This window comes from Glycine max, chromosome 6 (assembly GCF_000004515.6).
Source record: "Glycine max cultivar Williams 82 chromosome 6, Glycine_max_v4.0, whole genome shotgun sequence".
In the NCBI taxonomy this organism is placed as follows: domain Eukaryota; kingdom Viridiplantae; phylum Streptophyta; class Magnoliopsida; order Fabales; family Fabaceae; genus Glycine; species Glycine max.
Genome location: NC_038242.2, coordinates 7,113,433 through 7,141,314, shown reverse-complemented (window position 1 = coordinate 7,141,314; position 27,882 = coordinate 7,113,433). Strand labels below are relative to the sequence as shown.

The window sequence follows — 27,882 nt, the reverse complement described above, 5'->3', positions numbered from 1 at the left end:
TTGGTAATATATTTTTTGATGTATGTTATATTTTATTTTATTTTGCATAGTGTTTGCAACACTATCTAAAATTTCTATAATCTCATTTTGCTCTAACCAATTAGTGATATATGACAATTTCCATATACATTAGGCGTGCTACAAGGATATTTAATTAATTGTTATGTCATTCTTACTTTTAATGTACAAGGAGGGATAGTTATTTTTAATGTATAAGGAATGAACGCAGTATCAAGAGGTCTACAATACATACACTCAACTAATTGAGTCGAACTTCTTTGATTCCTCTTCTTATTTTTAAGAAACAAATATAATTTGTCAACACCAATAAAAATGATTAAGTTAGTTATTTTTAATTATGATATCACAACTTTAAATTTTATTCTAAAAATATCTATTAAATTGTTTGGTTTAAGTGGTGATTATATTTAATGACACTACTTATTTTTCAAGGGATAGTTTTTTTCACCAATGAATACTATAACTTATTAATAATTTTTACAAAAAAAATAGTATAGGAAAAAATTAGAAATTATTATACTTAAAAGTAATCATATGTTTTTATATTTTAAAAAAATATTATTTGTTTTCTTATATAAAAAAATGAAAGTAGTATTATATATATTCTCAAGAAAAATGTCATCAAACACATATTTTAATTATTTTTAGACATATAAAAAATATTTCCAACAATTTTTAATAGTTAACCGACCACATTTTTTTGTAATATATCCGGGAAAAATATTTTTGACATTAAAAAAATTATCCGTAAAACAGATCCTTCCAAGATTTTTTAACTATTTTTAGAAATTTACTCACTCATAAATAGATTGTCTCTTCCTAACAATAATTTTTTTCACACACATCCCCTAAGCAAATGCCCAATGAGTTCAAGTCTCAATTACAACCGACCATTATTGATATGATTCAAACTATATAGCTGAAATGAACATTACAAGAATATTTTTTTTTATCATATTAGAGGTATAAAATATTTTAAAATTTTGTGAACAGATAGTTTCTCCTAAAGAATTTGACAACATCTTGAATGAAATATTTTTTTAATTGTTTTTTATAAGATTCGAAGTATATAACTTATAATTAGTCTTAGTTCGGTTCCATTCAAATTAATAAAAAGACAATATATTTTTCTATGTAACATAGACAACGTATTTAAATGCGAATGAATAAAAAAATGAAAATTAATTACAAGTTGGTATATTATTTATTATTTATATATTTATAAATAAAAGAAAGAAAAAAAAAAGAAGGTGTAGACAAAATTTAATTTCAGTTGATAATAATAATAATCTGCGTTCAATTCAACATGGGTGGATAAATTTGTTACTCAGCAATCTCAATGCGCAATTCCGCATCGTCTCAATACGGGAGTGACTGTGATTAAGATTCAGCCCGCCTAGTTGTTTGCTTAAATTCCAATTCGTATTCATCTTCTTCATCTTCTTCGTCGCTTCCAACATTAGATAAACCTTCTCCATCCATTCCGAAACCCTAACACACGCACACACATGGCCGCTCCTACCAGGGACCAAGTCCTCTCTCTCCTCGCCGCGGCCAACAACCACGGTGACCTCGCCGTTAAAACCTCATCGTTAAAACAAGCCAAAGACCTTCTTCTCTCCATCGACCCCTCCCTCGCTGCCGACCTCTTCCCTTACTTGCTCGAGCTTCAGTCTTCTCCCGAAAGCCTCGTTCGCAAATTGCTCATTCAGTTAGTTCCTACTTCTGTTTTGTTTTTTTTCCCAATTTTTTTTCTCTTTATTGGATCTCTAAACTTGATGTGGTTGCGCTTTTTTAGTTGTTTATGTTTTTTTTTTTTCTCGAATTGGCAATTGGTTATTTCGCGTGTTATTTATGAAATTGGTGGTTTAGGGCAATGCTGTAGGGCAACATTTCTGGTTGCTGTTTTTTTTTTTCGTGTACATTTTGTTACACTTTTTAGTTGACTTCTGAAGTGATAGCTTCTGTTTATGCCGTGAGAGTTTGTTTCCTGGGTGCAATTTTCCCCTCTCGAGTTTAGTAGCTTGTTTGTCTCCATCCATAACTTCTAGCAGCTTCTGGTGAGATAGTGATATATATATATATATATATATATATATATATATATATATATATATATATATATATATATATATATATATATATATCTTTTAATTTGATTCCTTCGCTGTATTTCAGGATAATTGAGGAGATTGGTTTTAAAGCAGCTGAGCAATCTCCTACGCTGATATCTGTACTATTAACGTTTTTACGGGACAACGATGAAATTGTTGTAAAACAGTCTATTGTTAGTGGCACAAATATCTTCTGTAGTATTTTTGAGGAGTTGATTGTGCAGGTAATTTCTCTTATCCCTCTGCCTTACATCATAGTTGCATGCTGATATTGTTAGTGGCACAAATATCTAGCATGATCCATGTGTATTAACTATGGAAATGATATGAGGTTATTGATTTCTGTGGTTTCTATGGTCTAATTATAATTTGGCTTTAGACCAGATTTATGCTGTGTTGCCATAGTGGTTAATTCTAATCATTTGTGATTGTTTAATGAATTAATATTGTTACATGGATTTTCACCTCCTTCTGTGTCCTTTGTCTGTTTGTTTTTTAAGTAAATAAGGAATACATCTCACCCCCATTTCATTAACTGATTGTGCTAAATTTTATGTATTAGGAACTAATGATATTGACAGTAATCTGGAAAACCAAACAGTTTCATTAAGATGAAGAGCCCAATTTTTTTTAAAGAAAATTCATTAATATAATATGAAGAGCCTCTGCCCATCTCACTCCCCCTATTTTACATACTCTGGTATGTGGTATGATACTGACCAAGTGATTGTAATTTGGAAAACCAAACAGTTTCAACAATATGGTAAAGTTGAGAGGTGGCTAGAAGATATTTGGGTGTGGATGCTTAAGTTCAAGGATGCCGTTTTTGGGATTGCTCTGGAGGTAATTAGCTTTTGATTTTTAACCCATTTTTGTTGCCATAATTGCTTGGGGACTATTGCACATGTATGTCATGTCTTGTTAAGTTTTACTATCTTCTGAAATCGTTAGCTTCTGGAAGGTGGTATATTACTTTGGAATATCCTAATCAACTATGTTCAACTTTTTTAATCATGCAATTAATTAATATTTGAAATTCAATCGAACTTTAGCAAAGAAGTCTCTGGTTTTAAAAGCTTTATCAGACATTTGTCTACAATCATAGGCAACTATTGAGAGACATCTCTATTCTCGAGTTTTCTATCATTGAGTGCAATGTTATCAGGTCTGTGTGGTTTATGATTTTGAATATTTACTTATCTGTGGTGCTTTTCCTTAGACGGGAGCAATAAATTACAGACGATGCATCAGATTGGCTTATCTGTGTGTTAGACACTGTTGTGACACTGGCATGTCTCAGACATGCCTTGGACATGTGTCAGACATGCCTCTTAAAGTGTCTGAATTAAAATTTTGAAAAAATATTTTTCTGGTTCAGACACGGGCCAAGACAATGAGTTGACACCTCTTGTTGGCTGAACTCTTCTCATACACTGATACTGTACATTTTTTTAATATAGAAAAAGTCAAATCATTAAAAAATCTGTAGCACAGGATCCTTGCTCCTTGAATGGCAACTCCTTTGCAGCAAACAAATTTTGTGATACAAAATTAATTTAAACCTGTTTGCTAGCTTTTGATCTTAAAATATGTGTTTATATGTTTCTGAAAGTCATCTGCTGAGATTTTAGGTTGCGCACCACTGATAATGCGTATAACTAATCAAGTTCTAAGTTTCTATCAATCCACGGTACAACTTCATCGTTTTAATCCCTGTTTGGAATCTTAATGGCCATTCTTTTTAACTTGAACTTGTGGTGGTGGCAGCAATGGGCTTTATTTTATTTCTGATGGGAGAATTAATTTGCTTGGTATTGTAGCCTGGTTCTGTTGGAATAAAGTTGCTGGCACTGAAATTCTTGGAAATGTTTGTATTACTCTTTTCATCTGACTTCAATGATGCTGAGAAATTAGCCGCAAAAGGTACTGCACTGCTCTTCACATTTGACGAGTTTAATGCATACCTGAGTTTAATGATTTGACATAGACTACATTGCTTTCTTGCAACACAATATTTACTTAAAAGTTCCAGTTTAGGATAGGAAATTGATTTGTTTTGTTAATAATTATCTTTTCATACATTATAATGTTAACACTGATCAAAATACAGGAATTAGGCAAGCTGTTAATGTCTCATGGTTGGTTGGTCACCCTCACCCTGTTCTTGATCCAGTGGTGCTCATGTCAGATGCAAATAGGACTATTGGCATTCTATTAAATTTATTGCAGTCTGTTGGCAGTCTTCCTGGTTGCTTGACTATTGCAGTTGTAAATTGGTGAGTTTTATGTGGTATCAGCCAATGACCTGTGTTTGCATATTATTAGCATTTTGTGTATTTTCTTTTCCTGATAATAGATCCTGTGGAAATTGTCTGGTAGGCCACTCCTTGAATATATGTAGTTGTGGTTGCATATAAATGCTTGTTTTCCTTTATTGTCTGAACATTACTGTTGGCACAACAGTGGGCTGATTAACATTTTTATTTTATTTTATTTATTTATTTTCTTATGTTGTTTTTTTACTTCCTTTAAATTTTTTTATTTAGATTGTTGTTCTCCCAGGCATACTCTTTTAATAAAGGCAACAGGAAGGCAAGAATCATTTAACAATTAACACTCACTTTTTTAACTAACTACTAACTAGAAGCATTTAATTAATAGGGTGTACTTAATGTTCCTTAATCAATACCCTCGAGACACTGATTAACAAGACCCTTTATGGATAGATTTATGAATATAGAGAACATGAGAGAAAGTGACAAAACTAAAGGGAGAGATATTTGATCTGAAAGCAGTAGCTAAAACTTGTATGGAATTGAATGGATGATCCGAGATCTTAAACAATATATATAGTTAGAGCCATCTTTCTAACGGTACAGAATCAGAGAATCTAGCCTGTGTCAGTTGAAACAGAACCCAAATAGATAACTGGACTAAGTTGTATGCGCGTAAGTAGATACCCACTAAATGTTACGCGTGCCATTAAGTGTACATGTCTATATGAAATTATATTCTTAGGATCATTGATCTTAAAGTCATCCCTCATAGCATGTGCTGGAAGTTTATAATTTTTGTGATGAACTCTGCATTTATTCTGTTCTCTGGTAAATTCTTTTTAGCAAATTATCTGTTGTCCTTGGTACAGTTTATTTTTTTGGAAAAATTTCCTCTTCAAACTATGAATTGATTTGTGTGATCCTGTTTGAGTCTACCCCCTGCTATGGGAGAAATTAATATTTCTGTCTCTTCTGTATGTCTTTTTTGGCCTCATTTTGCTCAACAAAATTCACTTGCAACTCTCATTGTTGCTGCATGCTTTCGAGGCTCCACATTGTTTGTGTAGAGCCCTTTAGATTGTGTTTGTTTCTTGAAACATATAAGAAATAGTTCCTGGTATTGATTTTTTTTAATGAAATAAAGATACTTTTTTTTCCTCATTGGTACTTATGAATTGCATTTATATTATAGTATCATGCTGAGTTTGTTATATGGTCCTGAAATTCAAAAGGCATTGAACATACAAGTACGAACAACTGTTTCTCTGTGCCACATGTTGACTGTAAATATTGCCATTTTGTCACAAAAAGTTGTAAAAGGGTGGTCGCTGGGTTAGAGGTCTTGTGAAATTTATCTACAGATGGTGAGGAAAGGGGCAGTAAAAATAATACAAATTATGGACTATAAGTGGGTTCCCAAGCATAACAACAAAAATGAAACTAAAATCAGAGGGGAATTGTGATTGTTTGTACATATTTTTTCATGATTAAAAGAATAATTCATCAAGACAAGACAAGAGTACGAGACAAGATGACTACAAAGATACGACCGAGTCGTTGGGGAAAAGAAAATACATCAGGTCAAATCCAATTGCCACAAAGTATATGTCTATGCCTTACTGGTCAACCTTTTCCCCCTCTTATGCCCCTTCTATTTGATTCATCTCTATTTATTTGTATTTAGTCTGCATGTAAATGAATTCACTGCTAATATGTTTAGCTGCTTGTCAAATTATAAGTATAGATGCCTTGTTTCCAAGCACACAATGGTTCTAAAGCTTGAAACCTTTGTTGCAGCTGCAATACATTCAATTCAATATATGTGATTGTACAAGTTTGAAATATTGGAAAGTGTTTTTGTTCTGCCTTACTCATTTCTATGCAGGAAGGTTACAAGTGTATTTCTTAAAATTCTAGTCTATCTTTTTGCATTGGGATTTCACATCAATATAATTACATCATACACTTGTGCCTTGATCATTATTGATGCGATTAGATGTCTTAAATTGATGAAAGGCTTTAAAAAATGAGCAAATAACTGTGCATTTTGCCCCTGGTTTTACTATGTTCAAAATGGAGTGACCACTGAAGCAGGGATTCGTGGATCAAACAAGTTCAACTGCTTGTTTTTTTAGTAACATTGCAGCATGCCGATCAGTTCGTTATTGGGAGTTAGTGGCCTTGGGTACTTCTGCATTGGTGGTTCATATATTGGAAGTTACCTTGATAAGACTGTAACATGGTTCATTATTTATACTATGGAGTGCCAGTTGGCTGGGTGGTAGAAATCGAAAGTAATGCATTAAAATGGTCATCTCGTGAACCGAGGAAACATGGTCGTCAAGTGATGCAGTTTATTATTGAAAACTGTTAAGAGACCATTTACTATTTAAAATTTATGCTGTAAACGTATACACAGTTGATGTATCTATTATTTTATAACAGCTGATGCACAGTTAGTGCCTCAATATAATTCAATTTATATATTGGTGTTCTTGTGTTATATATTTGTTTTGGCTCATTTTTGTAGATTTTTCATTCCATTTGTTAGCATATTAATAATGCTAGAACCATTACATAGTTAACCCAGTAAACTTCTGTTCTGCTGATCCTTTGATTGGTTCTGGCAACCAGCTTCTAAATTGCAAATATTTTGTGAATCCCTTTTCAGTTCTACAGCTGGTTTGCAGTTTAAACCTGCCTTTTGAAATTAATCCCATGACATGGAGATTCAATTTAGAGTTTCTTCCAAGCTATCTAGCAATTCTTCTCCCCTCCAAAAGTATCGGCAAGCAAGGAATATGATAAATGGTTGAATGAATATCAATAACTATTTGTCAAGGTTTCATAATGAAAATTCCACTACTATATGCATTGCTGTTTTGAAATATTAGATTCTTAAAAACTCCGCAATAATAAGTATTAAATAATATAAATTTTTCATTGAGCTCTAACCAGTTTTTAAATTAGCAGAGGGGATTCATTTTCACATATGCTACCCTCTTTATGACAATGCATAGTGCTAGTAAGGGATATAGATTTAATGTATACAAATCAAAGGAAAATGACAATTGAGAAGAATGATTTATCTTTGCTCTGTGGCTGCATGCATATTTTTATTTAAAACTGTTTGACAACATAAGGAAAACCTTTGGTGAATCATAAGGCTTTGCTTCTAAACTTTAAAAGCTTCTAAACATGTCAACCAGATATGGTCATGGTTATTTGATATTGTCTAGCAGCTGGCTTATTGAGGTTCTAGTGGTAGCAACGATTTTGGCTGAGTTTGTATGTGCTGTCCATACCCTGGGGTTTGTTTTATTCATTGTAAGCTATAGAGGCTTACTCCATTATTTTACCTTTTTTCACTTAGTTATCCTGAAAATATTGATGATTTTATTCTTTAATGCTAATCAGGACTCATGTTATGCCAGATGTTGAACTGTTTAGTTGCCTGAGATCTGTCTAGTTGCCTGAGATCTGTCTGTTAGCCTGTTATTTTTGAAAATAATAGAATCTTGCAGAAACAGGAGCATAAATTGTTGAATTCTAGATATTTTTTTTAATTCTTTTTACTCCTCTTAGTGATAGAAATGTAATTGCTATATCCAGCTTATTTATCTACAGAGCAATTACATACCCCTCTATTTCCCCCACTTTTTTTGTTCTTTGTTTTGGGTTGTTGAGATCCTCCTTTTGTTCTGACTTTTGAAACCCTTGTTATGTGTCCAATAGAAAAATTGCAATGCATTGCCTTGAAGAAAAGTACTGGTCTCTGTTTAATCATACTTCCATATTTTACGAACTTGTTTTGTTTCAATAAATGTTCAACTGAAACTGCTTTAGATAATCTTTACCTTTGCCATTCTGTGCTCACCCTTTTTCTTTTTTCTCTGCATAATGGTAATCTGTTTCTCAACATAGAATGGATTTGTGAAAAAATCTTATTTATTAGTTTGCATCTTATAAGAAATTGGCCATACTGGATTATTCTTCATCACAGCTTTGCCTTTGGTAATGTATTGTTTTGTAGTCTAGCATTGACAAGGGCTTGTTTTATTTAATTTTGGATATTTTCTTTTTGTTCTTTAAGTTTCTGCATGCAAACTATTTTTAAAGGATACATGAATTTGAATACTAAGACAAATTTTAAATTTTTAATCATAGCCACTAGTGTTCTTTCCTAGTGCAATGACATGTTTATTTGACCATCTTTTCATGGCAATTTAATAAATGTCACTGTTGAATTATAATAAAGTTTCATTTTAATAGTTGGTGACCAGCTTCCACCCCCAATTTCAGTAAATAAATATAAGAAAAATATAACGTGCTCATTTATCATTATATGATGTGTTTAATTTATGGTTATGTTATTTCTGCAATTCACTACATTCCTCTCTGCCTTTATTTTTAGTAATGGTTATGTATTCTTATATCTGGCCAGCCACAGCAGCTTCTAAAAGTCTTTTGTTCTTCCCCTTTAAATGTCTTGTGCATATTATTTTATCTAGGATAGAAGTTGGGCATATTTAACTCTGGTTTGTGATGAAAACTGAGGTTTGAGGACTGGCTTAATTGGTTCAGTTTAGCATTGAAGCATACTTTTCTCGAGTTCCTTATATTGTGTTTCAGTTTTACTGTGTTACATGGCCAATAACACTGTTCCTTTAGCTTGGTTTATATGAAATGAATAGAAGATATAAGTTAGAGTGTTAAGAGCATGAAGTGAGGGAATTGCAGTATGAAGTTGTTTGTTTGTCTTATTTTGAATAACTTTCTTCAGATAAACAAATAATACTGCCAGAGATGCCAAAAAATTTATGATTGCTCTCAGTTTGTTGTTTGGTGTATTTGGTTGGAAAGAAATGCCAGAATTTTCCCTGTTCAGCTGTCTTCTCTTGAGATCATTTGGGATCTATGTAGTTTTTCTTGTTTCTTTGTGATGCTCTGTCAATTGTTTTTTTAGGGAAGTGTGTTTGATAGATCTTCGGAGAGATTGGCATGCTCTGTTGCATGGTTCTTGATTTATTCTTTCCCTTTTAGTATTTTTTTTCGTGTCTTTTTTCCCTTAGGGATATCTTATCTTCTACATTTGTATATTTCTTATTCTTTGTTTATAAATTGCAAATATAAAAACCCTCAGATTTGGCAAAAGGTACAAATGGAACATATGAATAAGCAAATAGTTCAGCACTGTGACTAATTTTTCTCTCTCTAAAATATGTTAGTCTAAAAGTGCTCTGGCAATTATAAATAGGAAGAAAAAAGATCTCTACATCACCTATTGCTTGAGTCAGTTTCCCATTGCTTCTACACTTTCTATGTTTTCCGGAAAGTATAAGTTAAATACCTAAATTCCTTGATCAGCTCATTATAGATGAATTCTTAATTAATTGAAACAATAACGATAACCAAAATTTTAATAAGAGCTTTTTGAACACCTGGCATGTGATTCAGTCAGGTTGTTTTTAACATTCTTTAAAAGTAGTTGTCCACTACTTAAGCATGCAAATATCCACTAGGTTGTTAAATATGATTTTGAAAGAAAATGCCAGTTAGGATCACTTAAATGCAATGCTTTGAGTGATTTTGGTTATTGACACTCCAAACAAATATTCTCATTGACGGTTTTCAGTTACATTGTTTGTAGCTAGAATTCTGAATGAATGTGCCTTTATTGATATGCTTTCGCCCCAAGTACTTGGATTTAAATTTTCTTGGTGTTTGCTTTACTTTTATGTTGCTCCCTGACATTATTTGTAGTTGTTGTGGTTTAGATACTGTTTTGCTTCTCTTGCCTCCTGTCATTGTCATGTCAAACCTAACCCTCTAAAATGTTTGTTTTTGACAGTTTAGCAGCCATCACAAGGAAAAGGCCACAACACTATGAAACTATTCTTTCAGCATTGCTTGATTTTGATCCAAATTTTCAAACAGTGAAAGGATGTCATGTTACTAGTATTCAGTACTCCTTAAGAACAGCTTTTTTGGGATTTCTTAGGTGCACTTATTCACCAATACTGGAGGTAAATGTGCTTGTATTTTATATTCGAGCCTCCAACTTAAACTGTCTGACACACTTCTCACCTTAATGTATGGTAAGACATATTGGGCCTCAGATTTACTTTGTATCTGTGAAATGTTGGCCAAATGGAATCATTACGATGTATTGTGCATTTGTATTATGCAAAAATTGCGAGTTTTTCATATATATCATTACACACCCAAATTACATATCAGTACTAAGCATAGAATTTGTGGTCCTACTTCTTGAAGATTTTCCTCAGATATTTCTCAAACTGGAACTCCTTCTACTTTAGAGAAACTATTCCTTGTTGATGGATAGTGCTTTAACTTCATGTTTCCTTGCAGATGGAATCCTAGAATATGTCATGTAGGGTTTGACTATAATTTTTCATGTACTCAGTTACTGTATTCCCATGTTTCAATAAGTGTGCCATTTTCTTTTCAATTTTAGCACACAATTAAGCATTTTATAATTAAGAACAAAGGGCATACTAGCTAGCACGGGTAGGAAGAATACTGTGAAGATAATTTTCTTATCGGGATCCTTGCATAAAGGTTTAAAGGACATGGACATGTGTTATGTGACTAACCATGATAGACTCATTATCTCAAATAAATTTTTTATTAATATTTTGCAGTCTAGAGAAAGACTAATAAGGAGCCTACGAGCTATGAATGCGGGGGATGCTGCTGATCAGGTCATTCGGCAAGTCGACAAAATGATTAAAAATGGTGATCGTTCTACCCGCGATGCACGGGTTAGCAAGGTAGGTGGTGACTTGCTATTTTTTGCTGCAAAGTAAGCTACTGACATTGAGCAGAAGTTATGATTTTTTCCCTTCACTTATATCACATTCAATTTGATTTTTGACTTTCAGGATGATCAACCATCAGCTCAGTCACCTGTTTCAGGGGAATTATCTAGAAAAAGACCTGTTCCTCTAGATAATGAACAATTGGCCAATGGTCATGATACCATCTCTAAGCGGATTCGTTCTGGTTCTGGTTCTGACTCTCACTCTACTTTACCAACTCAAATAAATGATTCTGGGCAGGATGTTAACTCTGTTAATGGAGTATCAGCTAATGTTCCTGTGCTGGATAGCGAACTAACTGCTGTGGAGCAAATGATTGCTGTGATTGGTGCTTTACTTGCTGAAGGAGAGAGAGGTGCTGAATCTCTTGAAATTCTCATTTCAAAGATTCATCCTGATCTGTTGGCTGATATTGTCATAACTAATATGAAGCACTTGCCTAATACTCCCCCACCACTAGCGAGGATTGGGAATTTACCAGTAACACGACAATTAAGCTCCCAAGTCAGTCAATCACAGGTTATAGCAGCTTCTGTTCCAATAAATTCTGTCCAGTCCTTGTCTGGTACTGCCCAAGCTTCATTCCCTTCAACTTCAACCACTGTCACTGCTACTGCTACCACTTCATTGCCATCTGACACCTCCAGCTTCAGTAACCAGCCTGCTGATTCTAAACGTGATCCACGACGGGTAAATCCATGTTTTCTTTGTATGAGTTGGCTCTACTAGTCAATATTTCAATATAGATAATTTTAAAATACAACCTGTTACCTTGAACCATCTGGTTCAAATTTTCAGGATCCCCGGCGCCTGGATCCACGACGTGTAGTGGTAACTCCTGGAGAAGCAACTGCATCAATTGCAGATGATACTGGGGCCACAAAATTAGTGTTTGATGAACCTGTGTCTTCCATTAAGCCTGTTTCACTTCCTGTTGGGACTGCTGATGACAATACTCCATCAGATCTGACGGTCAAAATAATAAATGATGATATTGTCTCTGAAGGTTCCCCAGTTTCAGGACCTGATCGGCTAACTCCAAAAACAGAGGATCTGGAAAGGCTTGGAGATATTCATCAGATTACAGAAGCAGATACTTCCTTGGATCTCCCACTTTCTTCTACTTATTTAAGAGATGAGGATCCAAGTACAGTGAAGTTGCCAGATGATACTGAAACAATTGGGACAGATTCATCAATTTTCGAGTTTGATCAGTTTTCTCTTGATGTTCAAGTTGAATCTACATTGGAAGACACCTGTCTGGAGTTACCACAACTTCCACCTTATATTGAACTATCTAAAGAACAGGAAAGTAAGGTGAAAAACATGGCTGTTATGCGTATAATTGATTCATACAAACATTTGCATGGGACCGATTGTCAGCAGTTTTCCATGCCACTACTTGCTCGACTAGTTGCACAGGTAGAAAATTGTTTCTTCTTTTTAGTGTTCCAAGATTTTATTTCTATCAAAGATATCAAATTACTGTTTTTTTAAATATATATATCTTTCCCGTGTTTAACATCTGTATTCAAATGATTGCATCTCTTAATGTTTAGTTAATAATCATTTATATGCTACTATAAGAAATTCAGAGGCACAACTAAGAAAATTTAGATTGCAAGTTTATAGAAGAAAGAAGATTTTTAGTAAATAAATGTGTTTGTTTATCTTAGAATGTGGCTTTTGGGGTTGAGTTAGGCCCAAACCCACATTCTAAAAGTTTTTTTTTTTTATATATATATATATATATATATATATATATATATTTTGCAAAAGCTTACTAAAGAATGCATACAAAGTTTCATCTTTTTTTGCTACTTTAACAATGAAAAATGGAAGAGGCATATTTACTTAAATGAAGCACTAAACTGCAGCTATTCACTTGACGTAAAAGAATTGGCTCATTTGGCTGTAATTCAAGCTCTCTATGAGCAAATTATGTACAACATAAGGAACTTTGGAGCATGCACCCACTTCAATTATTTCTTGTCTTTGTGAATTCTAAATTGCATGATTAAATACTATATTGGCCCTCCCTTGCAGATTGATGACAACGATGAGTTTATTATGATGCTGCAAAAACACATCCTGGAAGACCACTGGCGAAAGGTGCCCTGTCTGCATTTTAAAAAATCTGTTGTAATTTGTTAAACAATTTTCTTTCTACTTTTTAGCTGTCAAGGAGTAACAGAATTGCACATTATTTTTATATTATGGAATAGACTAGACATACACACACACACACACATTAATTGAAGGAGGCGTAAAATGTATATGATGGTATTTTATGGTTCATATATTCTTTTGCTATCTGATGATCATAAGTAATAAATGAAATTATATTAAAATAACGAGAAACTGGTAAATTTCCACTACATTTGCGAAACAAATCATGTTATTAAGTTTGAATTTATTGGATCTTTTTTGTAGATAGATCACAGATTATAAAAAAAGGGTGGCACAGTGCAAAGGGTCCCACCTAGTGGGGTTTGGGGAGGGTAGATGTGTGCATTACCCCTGTGAGTGGAGAGAGGATTGTTTGAATTGGTAACATCCAAGTCACAAAGCAACAACCTTACAATTGTGCCAAGTCTCTACCTCAGACCATAGATTAACTATTAAAAACTTCTTAGTGCATGTGCCATTGCAAGTTTATACTGCCCGGCTAAAACATACAATAGTTTAGTATTTGAAATTTGAGGCTCATATATAAGTTTTTACTTAGTAGTATAAAATGAGCAATAAAGTATGTTTGGGAACATGATAAACAGATATAGAGCAATCTGGATTAAGGTTTGAACTTTTCTTTATCAATTCTTCAAATCTGCATACGTTAGGGTGGTGTGGAATCATGGCTATTGTTCTGAAGAATGAAGAATTTCAAAAGGGTGGCTAGTTGGTAAAGAAGAGTTCTGTTTTATCACCTCTATTTTTTACAAGTATTGCTTTAGACAATGTTGCTTACTGCTTAGACACAACTTTTGTCTGGATTCTAGAGTCAATTTTAATGCTTATTGTTGCAGATTACGATTCCATTTACAGATGTGTCTCTAAAAATTGTTTCTGTTCATTAATCTCTTTTGTATAATTCTAACTTATTACTTACTAACGGATTTTCAGGGGCATGAACTTGTACTGCATGTTTTGTATCATCTGCACTCCCTCATGATAGTGGATTCAGTGGGAAATGCTTCATCTTCTGCTGTTTTATATGAAAAATTTCTCCTGGGAGTGGTATGCTCACAATTAGTTGTTTGGTCTTATTTAAGAATTTTCTATGTTTTTGTTATAAAAGTTGGATATACTACTTCCTTGTAGGCCAAAACTTTGTTGGATTCTTTTCCAGCTTCAGACAAGTCTTTTAGTAGACTTCTTGGTGAAGTCCCACTTTTGCCAGAGTCATCCTTGAAGATTTTGAACGATCTCTGCTATTCTGATGTTATTGGTCATGATGGAAAAATTATCCGTGACATTGAACGTGTGACTCAAGGCCTAGGTGCTATCTGGAGTTTAATTTTGGGGCGTCCGCAAAATCGTCAAGCCTGCTTAGGAATAGCATTGAAGGTTAGCTGTCATTCATGAGACTCTAGCAGCAGAATATGTGTCATTTAGATAGTGTATGCTATCTTCTTGGCTATTAATTTATAGTCATGCATCTCTGGCATATTGGAGGCTAGCACTTTGACATGTACTTTAATAGTAATAATTGGACATGAAAATGCCTGAAGGTCTAAATAATTTGGGGTGAAAACCATCCGATTCTCGTGTCCCTTTAATAAGGTTTCAATAGAGTTATGAATTGTGATTGCATTTTTAGCATTAAAAGAATTTAAAGTTATGTTTGATTGACTGGACTGTTTCTATGCAACCATTTAGACAACATTTCAGGTAGCTTCATTAGTTTTGCTGTACCATATGTACACATTATATATCAAACTTAGAAATGATTTGAGATAGAGTAAAACCAGTAGTGCACTAGGTCTCTGCAACAGTGAAGACTACGGTGATAGTAATTATTCCTTGTTTCATCATCACAGCTAGTTTACTGTCTGTTTTTTCCCTGGACATGCCAATAGTTGGCAGTGGGTCATTCAACACATGTTGCTGAGCTTTATTACTTATTAAGCTTTCTATTTGTATATCAATGCTTGGTAGCAGCACTATGTTACATTTTGGTTTACTAATCCAACTATGTGACGGTTTCTGAACTACTAGATCAAATTTAATTTTGACCCAAGAAAAAAACAATAATAACAGAAGTCTTATCCCACTAAGTGATGTCACGTCGGCTACATGAATTACATGATGCCATTTGGCTCGGTTAAAGACCAAATCTTCAAAAATATTATTCATCATGGGATTCCTCTTAACAACTTTCTCTAATGTCCTTCTTAACAACTTTCTCTAATGTCCTTCTTGGTCTCCCTCTCCCCCTTTTCATAGGACTAAACCATGCAATTTACTCTCCTCACAGGTTCTTCTAGTGGCCTTCTTTGTACATGTCAAAATCGCCTTTACCGATTTTCTGTCTGTTTTTCCTCAATTGATGCTATACTAATATCTCCTCAAGGTTGACCCAAGAAAACATACAAAAAGTAAATCCGCCCAACTTATTCAATCCGAAGTCCAGAAATTGCAACATAGTTGTTGCACCAGTGCAATTGCTGCATTGTAGCCTCTCAAAGATAGTCTAGTGAAACTTGAGGTTGCTAGTTGCTTGTGTGTAAAATCTCTAGAGGATTGTTTCAGTGATTCATTATTGATTTGTTGTAGCCTTCAAATATCAATTTTTCCCTTCTATTGATTGCATGTTTTATAAGCTTGGTTTTTTGTTTCCCATTATCATTCCCTGTTGGAAAGCTGTCTTAATTTTGGTCACCCCTATGCCTTAGTTGCAGACATGCGGCTTCTTTGGAGGCTGCCTTACTCAAGAGTAGTGGTTTAGTCTCATATGGACTAGAGATATGACTTATATAGAGTTTATAAAGCTTGGACAGTTCTCACAGTTATACAATGACATATACTGATAATATCAGAGTCTATCCTAGATCCACTAAATGGGCCATCCACCATATTATCCATGCACTAAGCCAGAAGTGCTGGGCGTGAGGGGGTGTATTGGAAAAAATTCAAGTCCCACATTGGCTAGAGATAAGGCAGAGGTAGAATATATAAGTGGGGGGCAATCCTCACTCTATGAGCTAGCTTTTGGGGTTGAGTTAGACCCAAACCCACATTCTAAAACTTTATAAGGTGGTTTTGTGGGTTGAGTCAGGCCTTAAGCCCAAATTCTAAGATTCCCAATAAAAAAGGCGAGTTGTGCGTGAGACTCCCACCAAGAAGGGTATAGGGACTGGGGAGGGTAGACTATGTGGCCTTACCCTTGCAAGCAGAGGCTATTTCTAGGATGTGACCTGGTCAGAAGGAAGCAACTTTACTGTTGTGCCAAGGCTTGCTCACCACTCACCATTATTTTTTTCCAATACTTTTAAATAAAAATATTTTGCTTTCTATGTATTTGAGTACCAAGTCCATCAGTATTTTTTAAAATGGCCAATATTTAAACTGTCATTTGTTTGCCTGTTTTCTTAACCTTGGTTTTCCTTTTCCTCTCATGTAAACATTTTACTGTGATATCTTTCCAATGTCTAATGTATTGATTTACTATGGCAGTGTGCTGTTCACCCACAGGATGATATTCGAGCAAAAGCTATTCGGCTGGTATAAACTGCAAAAGCTTTTGGTGGTGTGAAATCTGACAGAATGCTAATTAATAATGTAACTGAATGCTCTTGCTTATGTTTGACAGGTGACAAACAAGCTCTTTCAGCTTAATTACATATCAGGAGATGTTGAAAAATTTGCAACAAAAATGCTGCTTTCTGCGGTAGAGCATGAAGTTTCAGATACAGGTCTTTTGCAATCTGGACATACTGAACAAAGAGCCGAGGCAGAGGTGTTGTACTATTTTTCTCGTGTCATTTCTCTAATTAATGTTCCTTGTGATGATTGCTGTGGAGTGTGGAGAATTCTGATATATCTGATTGAGTTATTTGATTCTGATCTCGTAGCTACCTTGTCCCAAAATAATCTTGTTTCTTATAAATTCTATTTGACTTTTGTCAGATTCATTATGATGCATAAAACATCTGGAAATTAATTTGTTATTTTTTATGTATCTTTTTGTTTACGGTTTTAAGACATTAGTGAAATTTCATGAAATACGAATTGAAAATTAGTCTTAAATCTCTTTTTTTCCTAATTATTTATCCTTTTTTGGGTGTTTTTCCATGCTTAAACAGCTTCCCCAGTTAATGGGATGTGGCTTGGTCATTGTTGTGCCTGATAAACTGATTATTGGTAGTGTATACTTAATTTTACAGATTGAAAGTCATGAAATAAGTACTTCACAGGTAGAATCCACAATTTCTGAAATTGACTCTGCTATAGTTGCTAAACCATCAATTCAAAGCGTTCCATCTATATCATTTTCTGAAGCTCAACGCCTCATTTCTTTGTTTTTTGCTTTATGTACAAAGGTTAGTTTTATGTATACTTCATGCAAAGCTTAGTTCTTGACAATGACTACAATGATGATTACTTTCCATCTGTTTTGTTAACACTGATGTATGTTTCATATACTTGCAGAAATCCGGTCTTCTTCAGATTGTATTTAGCGTGTATGGGCAAGCCCCGAAAACTGTAAAACAGGTATTCTTTTTGTTGATTATGTTTACCAGTTCTATTGTTGTCGGAAACAGTGAATTAGTATGCATGTAAACACACAGTAGGATCTAAATATTTTTGAACATAACACACATGACTGATGGAGTTTTGCCCTGGTCATTGTAGCATAGTAAATAAGCTTTGACAAAAAATGCGGTATGAGATTGAGAGTATGTGCCTGAATTGTCATTTTTCTGATTGAATTGGGCATTAGGGTATGTTTGGTTTTCTGGTGGGAGTATTCTAAAAGTATGTTTGAGAGAAAAATCAATTTGGGGTCATGTTTGGTTCCCCCTCAAAAGTATGTTTGAGAGTAAAAGGAGTTATAAGGTTGGCTTGATGGTTGAAGGGAGAAAAGGAAGGGAGAGGTCGCGGGTTCAAATCCCTCCCATTAACGAAAAAAACTAACAAGCTAACAACTAACATTTGGCCGATAAAAAGAAAAATGTTTGAGAGTTAAAATTTTGCCTGGAAACTTAGATTTGGAGAAGCGTGACTTGAGACTTTTGCAAACTCAGTTAGTCAGTTTACAAACTTAGGTTTAACCCAAACATAAGTTTCCAAACTTTAATCCAAACAGTATACACATGTAACTAGTTGCTTCACAATGAAAACATGATTTTTCACATAAGGTTATGAATATGAATCATGGCCGTCTGCTTTTAATGAGTTCACCTTTTTACCTTTTGCATTGTGATTTTTCTTTTCTGCTATTATTGGCAGTAGTAGTTATTTGTTTAATGCTTCTAACTTTTTCTACTCATGCTTTTGCAGGCTTTTCATCGCCACATTCCTATTGTTGTGAGGGCGTTAGGGCAATCTTATTCTGAATTGCTCCGTATCATATCTGATCCACCACAAGGAAGTGAAAATCTTCTGACATTGGTAGCTTCCTGTTCTCATTCCTGACTATGGCTATTTGGTTCCATTATTGAAGGTTGATTACTAGAATATTAAAAGAGGACATTAATTTTGCTGTTGTTTTCTTGAAGGTACTGCAAATATTGACACAAGACACGACGCCATCTTCTGATTTGATATCTACCGTTAAACGTTTGTATGAAACTAAATTTAAGGTATGTATAGCAGCCAAAAGCAATGTAAACTTTTCCACCAATGGTTATATTTTTGTTTCTTTTCTTATTTATGCTAGTCCTCCATTGCAGGATGTTACAATTCTTGTTCCGTTACTGTCTTCGCTTTCCAAACAAGAGGTCATATTGATATCTTTCTTCTTCTATTACTTTTCTATTTATATTCTTGCTAAATTTTCTTTTAAAATAAAATTATTGTATGGGGCCTCTTCTTCTGGCATATAAAATATTTAAGGAATTTTCATACTAATCTCCGAGGGCGAGCCCTGGTGCAGCGGTAAAGTTGTGCCTTGGTGACTTGTTGGTCATGGGTTCGAATCCGGAAACAGCCTCTTTGCATATGCAAGGGTAAGGCTGCGTACAATATCCCTCCCCCATACCTTCGCATAGCGAAGAGCCTCTGGACAATGAGGTACGAAGTTTTTTTTTTTTTTTTTCATACTAATCTCCAAACCATTGTGAGTGCAAGGATCATGAAATCCATTTTATATTAGCATTTAGGGTGTTTCATTTCACATCTTGTTTTAGTTATTTCTCATTATAGACAATCTTCTGCTTTCTTCTTACTCTTAGATCTGACAAAGTTAGATCAGTAAATTCTTTTAAAAATGCTGGCATTCACCATCATAAAGTATGCATGGTTAGAAAAAAAAAGGTATTTGTTGATGGATTGACAAGTGCACCAATTTGTCCTAAGTAGTAAAGTTAAAACGAAAGTCTGAGTGTCGAATCCATAGGGACTTCGTACGTTGGCAGAGATGAATATTTTATTAGTAAAAGAAGTTAAAGAAAATTTGATTTGAAAAGGTTATGAAAAAAATGGTAATTTAAATTGGCAGAAAATTAAATCAAATCAAAGGAGAAATTAAACAAGAATTTAAATTGATTAATTAAAGAGAAAAATTAGAGAACCCAATAATATTGTAGAAGTAAATTCAGAAGATGAGAATGTTGAGAACTTTGCCTACCAAAATTATCCTTTGATGTAATGTTAAGGATTTTTCTTTAGAAATATTTTAATTTACACCTGCATCTACTAATATACTCTAATTTTGGTCTCCCGCATGAAAGAACCTAATTTATCTATTTTCTTTTCCAAATTCCTTTGCAGAGCTAAAATAGTAAATTGTATTAAGAATAGAGATGTATAACAGACTAAACAAAAATCAACATATCCCTAGTGATTGACTTTATTTAGATACCCTTTCCCAGTTCTATTAGAAAATAATGTTTCCCAACACTATCCTTAAAATTTACCATGCAAATGGGTGATCAAGCCACAAACAATAATATTAAGCACAAGAAAGGATAATGCAAATGTAACAATATTAAATAGATAGAAAGAGAAATTACATCAAGAATAATTGACTGTCAAGTTCCCAACAAAGGGGGATTAGCCTCTCATCGTCATGGAGGCCTTACAATTGTAAGAGGAGAATATTTAGTAAAGGGGAAGAAGATAAGAAAGCGAATGGAGGGAATAAATGACTTTTAATGCTTGTTTCTCCTTGTTTTAGCCTTTGCCTTTGATAAGGAGTTGTATTCTCTTGGAATTTCTGTGTCTTTTCCTTCTCTCTTCTTCTTTTATAGGTGTAAAGTAGCTTAGTGCTAAGCGGGATTTTCGCGCTAAGCCTACCTTTACTTTCCTGAATTAGCTTGCTTTCCTTAATAAGCCTTGCTTTCCTTAATTATCCTGTTTTTCTTGGTTTTATTTTACTCACTAAGCATCCTAAATTCATCACTTTTAATATTCTCTACACAAAAACTTGAATGATGTTAATTTAACAATTATTTGCTTAAAAAGGAAGAATTAGGAGAGAAAAATTACAAATTCCTGTATAATTTATCTCCAAATTATACTCATAATTAGCAGTTACTAGTATCATGATTCAGGATCCTATCCAGAACATTTTTAAGTTATCAGATGAAATATATTGGGAATCCCTATCCATAACAGTTGTCAGATGATAAGATTATAATCAATATGCTTCCTTTCATTTTGTTGTTTAATTTATTTAAAGTATCTTTCCAAAGTCAAATCTAGATTCGGTGGTAAACTTTATTCTAGAACTAGAATTTATGTTAAAGTATGCTTGGTTTGCTTACCAGCATCTTTTGACCCGAGGAAATTAGTTGATGTCTGCTTGTTGGAAGATGTCATTTTCATCTGTTTCAGTATTTTCTCCTTAAATAGTATCAGTAATCTTAAGCACATGATGAAATGTTAATAGTGATATTAGTTCTCATGCTCTTGCCGTATCAGTAGTAGATATTTTTTTTAATCAGCTTGAATTTGATTTTTTTATGGTAGCAGGTTTTACCAATATTCCCTCGGCTTGTTGATCTTCCATTGGAAAAGTTTCAAAGAGCACTTGCTCACATACTACAGGTATATGTGAATTCTCTAGCTGGATTTCATAGTTTATCATCTGTTATGATTATCATTCTTGGATGCCTTGGGTTTGGGGCATTGATTTCACTTTCATTCACACTCCATGCATCAATATACATGTTCCTTTTGGGTGCATGGGAGCTTGTGTTTAAGTTCGCCCCAATAAAATTTTCTAACTGTAAGTTCATTTCTTTACCTTCTCCCTTCGTCAATAGGCTAAGAATTTAATGCTGTTGATGGCAGGGTTCGGCTCATACGGGTCCAGCTTTAACACCTGTAGAAGTGTTGGTTGCAATCCATGGAATTGTTCCAGAGAAGGATGGCCTTGCACTTAAGAAGGCATGTCTACTACCATCTACACTTATGCTTCAAGTACCCTTTCCCTTCTCCCCTGCATCTAGGGGCAAAATTAAATGTTATTTTTATTAAAAAAGAGTTTTTGTCTTCATGGCTGACTATTGACGATCTCTGAAAAATGTGATTTATCAATACTTTTGGAGGATCTCACATTCTTATGAGTTTTGTATTAAAGTTAGAATAAAAACTTTTTAGATGCATCATAATCAGGATGTAAACAAGGTCCCTTGCTATTAAAAGAATTTAGCTGATCGTTTCTTAATCCGATTGATAGTTTTAATTGAATTAGATCTGGTAGGTTGTATTTGAATTGATGTACAACTCTGTATTGTTGTAATTTTAGTCAATGTATTTCTTAAGAATGTTGTAGTTCAAATCATTAAACTGTTTGGCATATAGTCTGTATGACTTTTTTATGGTCATTAAACTCTCACCTTCCTTGATTCATCATGTTTCATGCAGTTAACTGTTCATTGTTTTTCCTGATCTCCCCCACCTCCTTCAATAGAAATAAATAAACTGGTTCTTTTTCTCTATCAAAACACCCATAAGCACTGCTGTTGTGTTGTCTTGGTTCAGTTAACAGTTCTTTTCCAGATGCCTTTTTTTTTATAACCTGGTTCAATTTCTCATGAAAAAACCACAATTTTAAGACAAAAAGACATGCATTCTTACCCTTAGAAATTTAAAATACCTTTTGCCACTCTTTAGCTGCCTTCAACTTGTCATGGTAGCATTGTATTGAAACAATGCAGTCATTACTTATCTTGTGCTGAAAGGCTCTAGCATTGTTTATACAAAATGCAGATGCAAATCACTATTATTGTCTTGTGGTGTACTTGTTCTTAGGATTCAAATTTTGCATCAACTATAGTCCAAATATTTCCATAAGGCTATTACAGTTACAAAACCTAATTCTGATTAGCTGTGTGATCTTATTCATCAATGTTAGTTGCACAAGTCATATTTTATCAACCTAAAAAATGTAAGCAGTGAATTCTGAATTATTTTTTTGCACCATCAGATAACAGATGCTTGCTCGGCTTGTTTTGAGCAACGCACAGTGTTCACACAACAGGTTCTGGCGAAGGCATTGAACCAGATGGTAAGGAGATTCAGTGCATTGGCCAATAATACTGGATTTACTTCAAATCTTCATGGCTCTATTGTTTAAATTTTCAGGTTGATCAAACTCCACTGCCGCTACTTTTCATGAGAACAGTTATTCAGGCAATTGATGCTTTTCCTGCACTGGTAAATTTATTTTTCAACTTTTGGTATTATGACATTGTGCTCATTATGCTATATTTTCAGTTTCTGCCTTTTTATTTTTAAGAAATTGGTTCAACCAATGTGTCAAAATATATTGGTTAAACCAATTTCTTGAAAATTGGCTTAATCCTTATTTTCAAGTATATTCATGATATAAAAAATCTGAAGTTGATAATAGATCAGTAATAAGAAAGGTATCTGAGTGGTGCTTTTAGTGATGCTATAAGTGATTCTTCTCAATTTCTCTCTTTATTTTCAAAGGAAATCCTGCCTTTCAAGATAGGTCTGTTTTCAGGTTGATCACATCTGGGATGACATGGAGAAAACATCAACTCATACTTCTAATGTCAATGTTTTGTTTTTAGGTTGACTTTGTTATGGAGATACTCTCAAAACTTGTGTCTAGACAGGTATGCTTATCTGGAATTCAGCTTACTCTGATAATAGACTTTGGACTGCTGACACTTTACTTTTATACTGAGTGCAGGTGTGGCGTATGCCAAAACTTTGGGTTGGTTTCTTAAAGTGTGTATATCAGACACAGCCACGATCTTTTCATGTATTATTGCAGGTAGTGCATTCTCAACTTGCATTACATCTTGTTGTTTTATTATCTTGAATCATAACTGTTAAAGGAAAAGAAAACAAGATACATTATGAAATCTGTGCGTCTAAAGCACACAGCAGAGCTGAATTATAGACAAATCAAAGTTATCGTAATTACTGTAGTTACATGATTTTATTAGCCTATAACAATGTATTTAGACACTATTTACATGCTTTTTAATACCATATGTTAGGGAGGGTTGCCTCTTATTAGGATCTAAATACCATGTTACAGGAAAAGAAAACGAGATTTTTGAAATCCATGTGTCTAAACTACATAACAGTGATAAACTATATGGACTAAAATTAATAAATACACAGATTAATTCTATCCTAATTACTGTAATTACATGAAACTATTGTTAGCTTATACATTTATCTAGATGCCATTTAATAGTTTCCAACAATAACCTTTTTTGTGTTCTCCTCACAGTTGCCACCTCAACAACTGGAAAGTGCACTCAACAGGCATGCTAATCTCAGAGGTCCCCTTGCTTCTTATGCCAGCCAACCAACTGTAAAATCATCACTTAGTAGGTAAGCTTTTCTAGATATGATTATTTGAAAGGCTTAATTGCATTTTTTATTCCTCTGTGATTTGGTCCCTGAATACTTTTTTTTGCTCCAATCAAGTCCCCCCTAAATTTTCTAATTAGCTAAATTTGGTCCTGCCGTCAGTCTACCACCCATTTACTAAGGAAATAAATGACACAACAATAGCCTTATTACGCGACACATGATTTTCAGATGTTACATCATAACAACATGCTTCTGAGTTTGTAAGGACATACCGTGACATGTATAATTAAATAATTTAATGAAAGCATAAATAAATAAAAAATGGATCATGCATTGTAATTACTAGTCATAATGGTCTATCAAGTGACTAACCGTTTGTTCAAGTTTATTTTAGAAAAACATTTTTTAATAAAATAAGTAGTCTTCTACTTTTTGACATGTTTGTCTAAACTGTTTTTATTAAAAAAAATAGTAGTTTTATGCTTTTTTTAAGAAGTAAATCCTATCTGCTCAAAAAATTGCTTTTTAAAAAAAAACACTTTTTAAATCACCTTTTTAAGTTTAAACAAACTAGCCCTCACTCTACAACATACTATGCCACATCCAAAAATTGTATGCTATGTCAGTTATTTCTATTAGCAATTGGATGGCAAGCTGATGGAAGAATTTGACTTGTTAAACTAAAATAATTGAGGGATTTGATTTTGTAAAAGAATTATTAGGGGATCACTTCAAAGTTGCTCGTATGTCATAGTAGAGATAAAAAAAATGTTAGAAAAGAGGCATTCATGAATGTTTTTTGTGCAGTGAATTTTGAGTGCCTCTTCTGAGTACATTTTTTAGTCTAAAATGAAAAGCTTTCTTAACCAAAAAAGAACTCATTGTCTTATAATTAATCTTTGACGCCCCCTATGCTTTTTGTGCCAATCAAATAACTACTAAATTTTTGGTTTCTTGTTAAAATTTCCTAGAACCTTTTGCTGTAAAGTTTGGGTACACCTCATCCGGCTACATATTTTTTTCCTTTCAGTTTATGGAGTGTTAATACCTAAATTGCTAGCAGGAGCTGTATACTGTGTACTTTGCTTATATTCCTGCTCAAGGAAAAAACTCACTATCTCAAAATTAGAATGTTAAATTGAAGCTTGTAATATGATCCCAGGAAACAAATTAATTAAAATCTAGAAAGAAAATGAAATTTGGTTGGGTGGGAGGCACTTTTGGGCCAAAAACCAAAGGTGGGAGAAACTGCTCAAGAGGTTCTTTATGTGGTCTACTGATACCATAAATATCTAATGATTTTATGTTGTTGGCTTTTATTACCGAAGTAGTAAATATGTTTTGGTATCAAAGATCAAAGGATAAGATCTTTACCTGATTTGTTTTCTAGTCTACTTGGTCCTTTGACACTGTAAATCAAAATCTTGCACTAATTAACTTTTCAAGGGTGGTTATTTTAAAAATTCTAGCAGAAGATAAACGAACATACTATAATCTCTAGTTTTAGTTTCTCCTTTGCATTCTGTGAGAAGCTAGGTCGAAATTTTGTTGTAGTCAACTAAAGTATCCTATAACCATGTGCAGATCAACTTTAGCAGTTCTGGGTCTTGCAAATGAAACTCATGTGCAGCAACATTTGTCATCTTCGTTACACTCTTCTGACACAAGTTCTTCACTTCACGAAGCAACTCTGACGTGATAGTAAAGTTACTAACAGGAATTTAGTGAAAAATCAGACCAATTGAAAATTGTTGTCGAGGAGATTGATCGACTTCTAGGGTTTCTTGGCATCCAAAGAGATGATACACAAACAATTTTTGTGGTGACTTTGATCCCAAATGCCCCGCCTTTCTAGAGTCTGTGACCCTGCGAACATAGGGGCATGCATCCAGTCGGATCAAGTTTTCAGGAAATCCAGTGCATCCACCCCCAGCCTGCTTGTAGGAATGTATCATAGTTTTCTTTCTTTTTTGTGGTTATTTTTTTTTTCATTGTAATATTATTCATTCAATTTTGATGTTATATTCCTGCCTTTTCTGGGGGATGAACTATGAACTATCCTCGTGTATGTGGTTGCATAGTCCTCATCTCCAGGCGATATGATAATGCTAAAATGAAATTAAGTCTCTGAAAGCCCTTCCTTAATGTCTCACTCTGATTTTCATGTCTTAATTGTTTCCCGCCTTGGGAATGACTTGCCAAAACGAAGAAAATTATACCCTCGGGGAATAATTATTACATTTAATTGAGCAGTTAAAATATGAGAATGTGAAAAAGACAATGGGTCTTTCTACTCAGAAAGATTTTTTTTTGAGAGAATAATAATAAATTGTTAACATGTCATCTCAACATTATATACCACTAAATATTCATGTGTATAAATAAAAATATTTAGTGGTATATCATATATAATTACATTGATTATTCATCATTCAATTGATAATTGCAACCTGAAAAAGTTTGTAACGAAAATAAGTTATATATCATATTTATGATTTTAAAGTAAGACTTTGGTACTAGTCTTTTTAATTTTTATTCTTAATTATTAATTAAAATAAAATACAAATTATTTTGAATTAATTTCATTAAAATTATAAGTTTTTTTTGTCATCTTTTAGTTTTAAAATGTTATTCAAATTGTATAATAAATATTATTATTGTGAGCAAACAAATTATGTTTTGCATCAATTTAAAAGGAGTCTCAATAACTCACTTATTCTAACACTTTTGTTTTGCTAGATTAACTTGTGTAACTTTTTATCATGATTTACTTTTTATTTATTTATTTTGTTACATTGAAATTGCATTGTTTTTAATTTATAATTTATATCGTGATATTCTTTCCTGTGCAAAGTATGGTTTGTTGGTCGAGTTAATGATAATAATAATAAAAACAAAAATAAAAAGGTCTCACATATGTTTAAATAAAAATATTAATAAATTAAAAATAAAATTAATAAATTGATAGTATTTAAAATATCAAAATAAAAATTTTAAAAGTTAGTTTTTATGAAGCATTTATTTATTCTAAAATAAACATCCCTTATATTTTATTTATTTTATTATTTCACTAGAGACTATAATACATTAACTTTGTAAATTATATATTTTATTTTTATCAAGTATGAACACTAACGGAATAAATGAATAAATAATCTAGTTGAACATTATTATATATTTTTTAAAATTAAGAATATTTAATTATATTTATATGTAATTTTTAAATCATAGTTATCTTAAAAGTTAAAACAGTAAAGTAACAACTTTACCAAAAAAAAAAGATACTGTACAAAAAAAGTGGCAATTTTGAGGTACATTGCCTCAAGCGTAATATTGCAGGCTGTTTGACTTCAAATATTCTAAGTTAATTAAGGACTAATGGGGCATGCATGAGCTTGACATAATTGCCTATGATGTTTTGTTATATCCTTGAGAATCAACGAGTGTCACGTGATTTATTTTACAATGACTGGCAGACTCTATTGAACCAATTGAGTTAAATTTTCTTAACTAATTGTCTATGATATAGTATAGTTTTTGAAACAAAACTGATAAAATTATTTGCTGGCATGTCGACATCAATTTTGACTCCACTTAAACCCAAAATAAATTGTTTCACGAGGTATATAGGGTAGCGGGCAAATTGTCAAAATCCATTCT

The 27,882-nt window shown here is 33.3% G+C and overlaps 1 protein-coding gene across 3 annotated transcripts; it reads left to right on the top strand.

Moving 5' to 3' along the window:
• The first annotated feature begins 1,278 nt into the window (after positions 1 to 1,278).
• LOC100810420 (uncharacterized) lies at positions 1,279 to 26,355 on the top strand. Of its 3 annotated transcripts, XM_014776176.2 has the most exons (27): positions 1,281 to 1,732; positions 2,200 to 2,359; positions 2,886 to 2,978; positions 3,956 to 4,058; positions 4,246 to 4,411; positions 10,263 to 10,437; positions 11,077 to 11,205; positions 11,317 to 11,943; positions 12,052 to 12,675; positions 13,300 to 13,365; positions 14,377 to 14,490; positions 14,575 to 14,820; positions 16,930 to 16,977; positions 17,066 to 17,212; positions 17,640 to 17,795; positions 17,905 to 17,967; positions 18,757 to 18,867; positions 18,975 to 19,058; positions 19,149 to 19,196; positions 21,391 to 21,465; positions 21,712 to 21,807; positions 22,850 to 22,930; positions 23,008 to 23,079; positions 23,463 to 23,507; positions 23,585 to 23,668; positions 24,137 to 24,240; positions 25,807 to 26,355. In XM_014776176.2, the coding sequence occupies exons 1-27, from the start codon at positions 1,530 to 1,532 to the stop codon at positions 25,919 to 25,921; spliced, it is 4,035 nt and encodes a 1,344-aa protein (XP_014631662.1). In that variant the 5' UTR covers positions 1,281 to 1,529; the 3' UTR covers positions 25,922 to 26,355. The 3 variants fall into 3 exon arrangements, with proteins under 3 accessions (XP_006581044.1, XP_014631662.1, XP_014631663.1); XM_014776177.2 differs by lacking the exon at positions 17,640 to 17,795; XM_006580981.4 differs by lacking the exons at positions 10,263 to 10,437; positions 11,077 to 11,205; positions 11,317 to 11,943; ... (17 more) ...; positions 24,137 to 24,240; positions 25,807 to 26,355 and having other exon boundaries at positions 1,279 to 1,732; positions 4,246 to 6,914.
• The last annotated feature ends 1,527 nt before the right edge of the window (positions 26,356 to 27,882 follow it).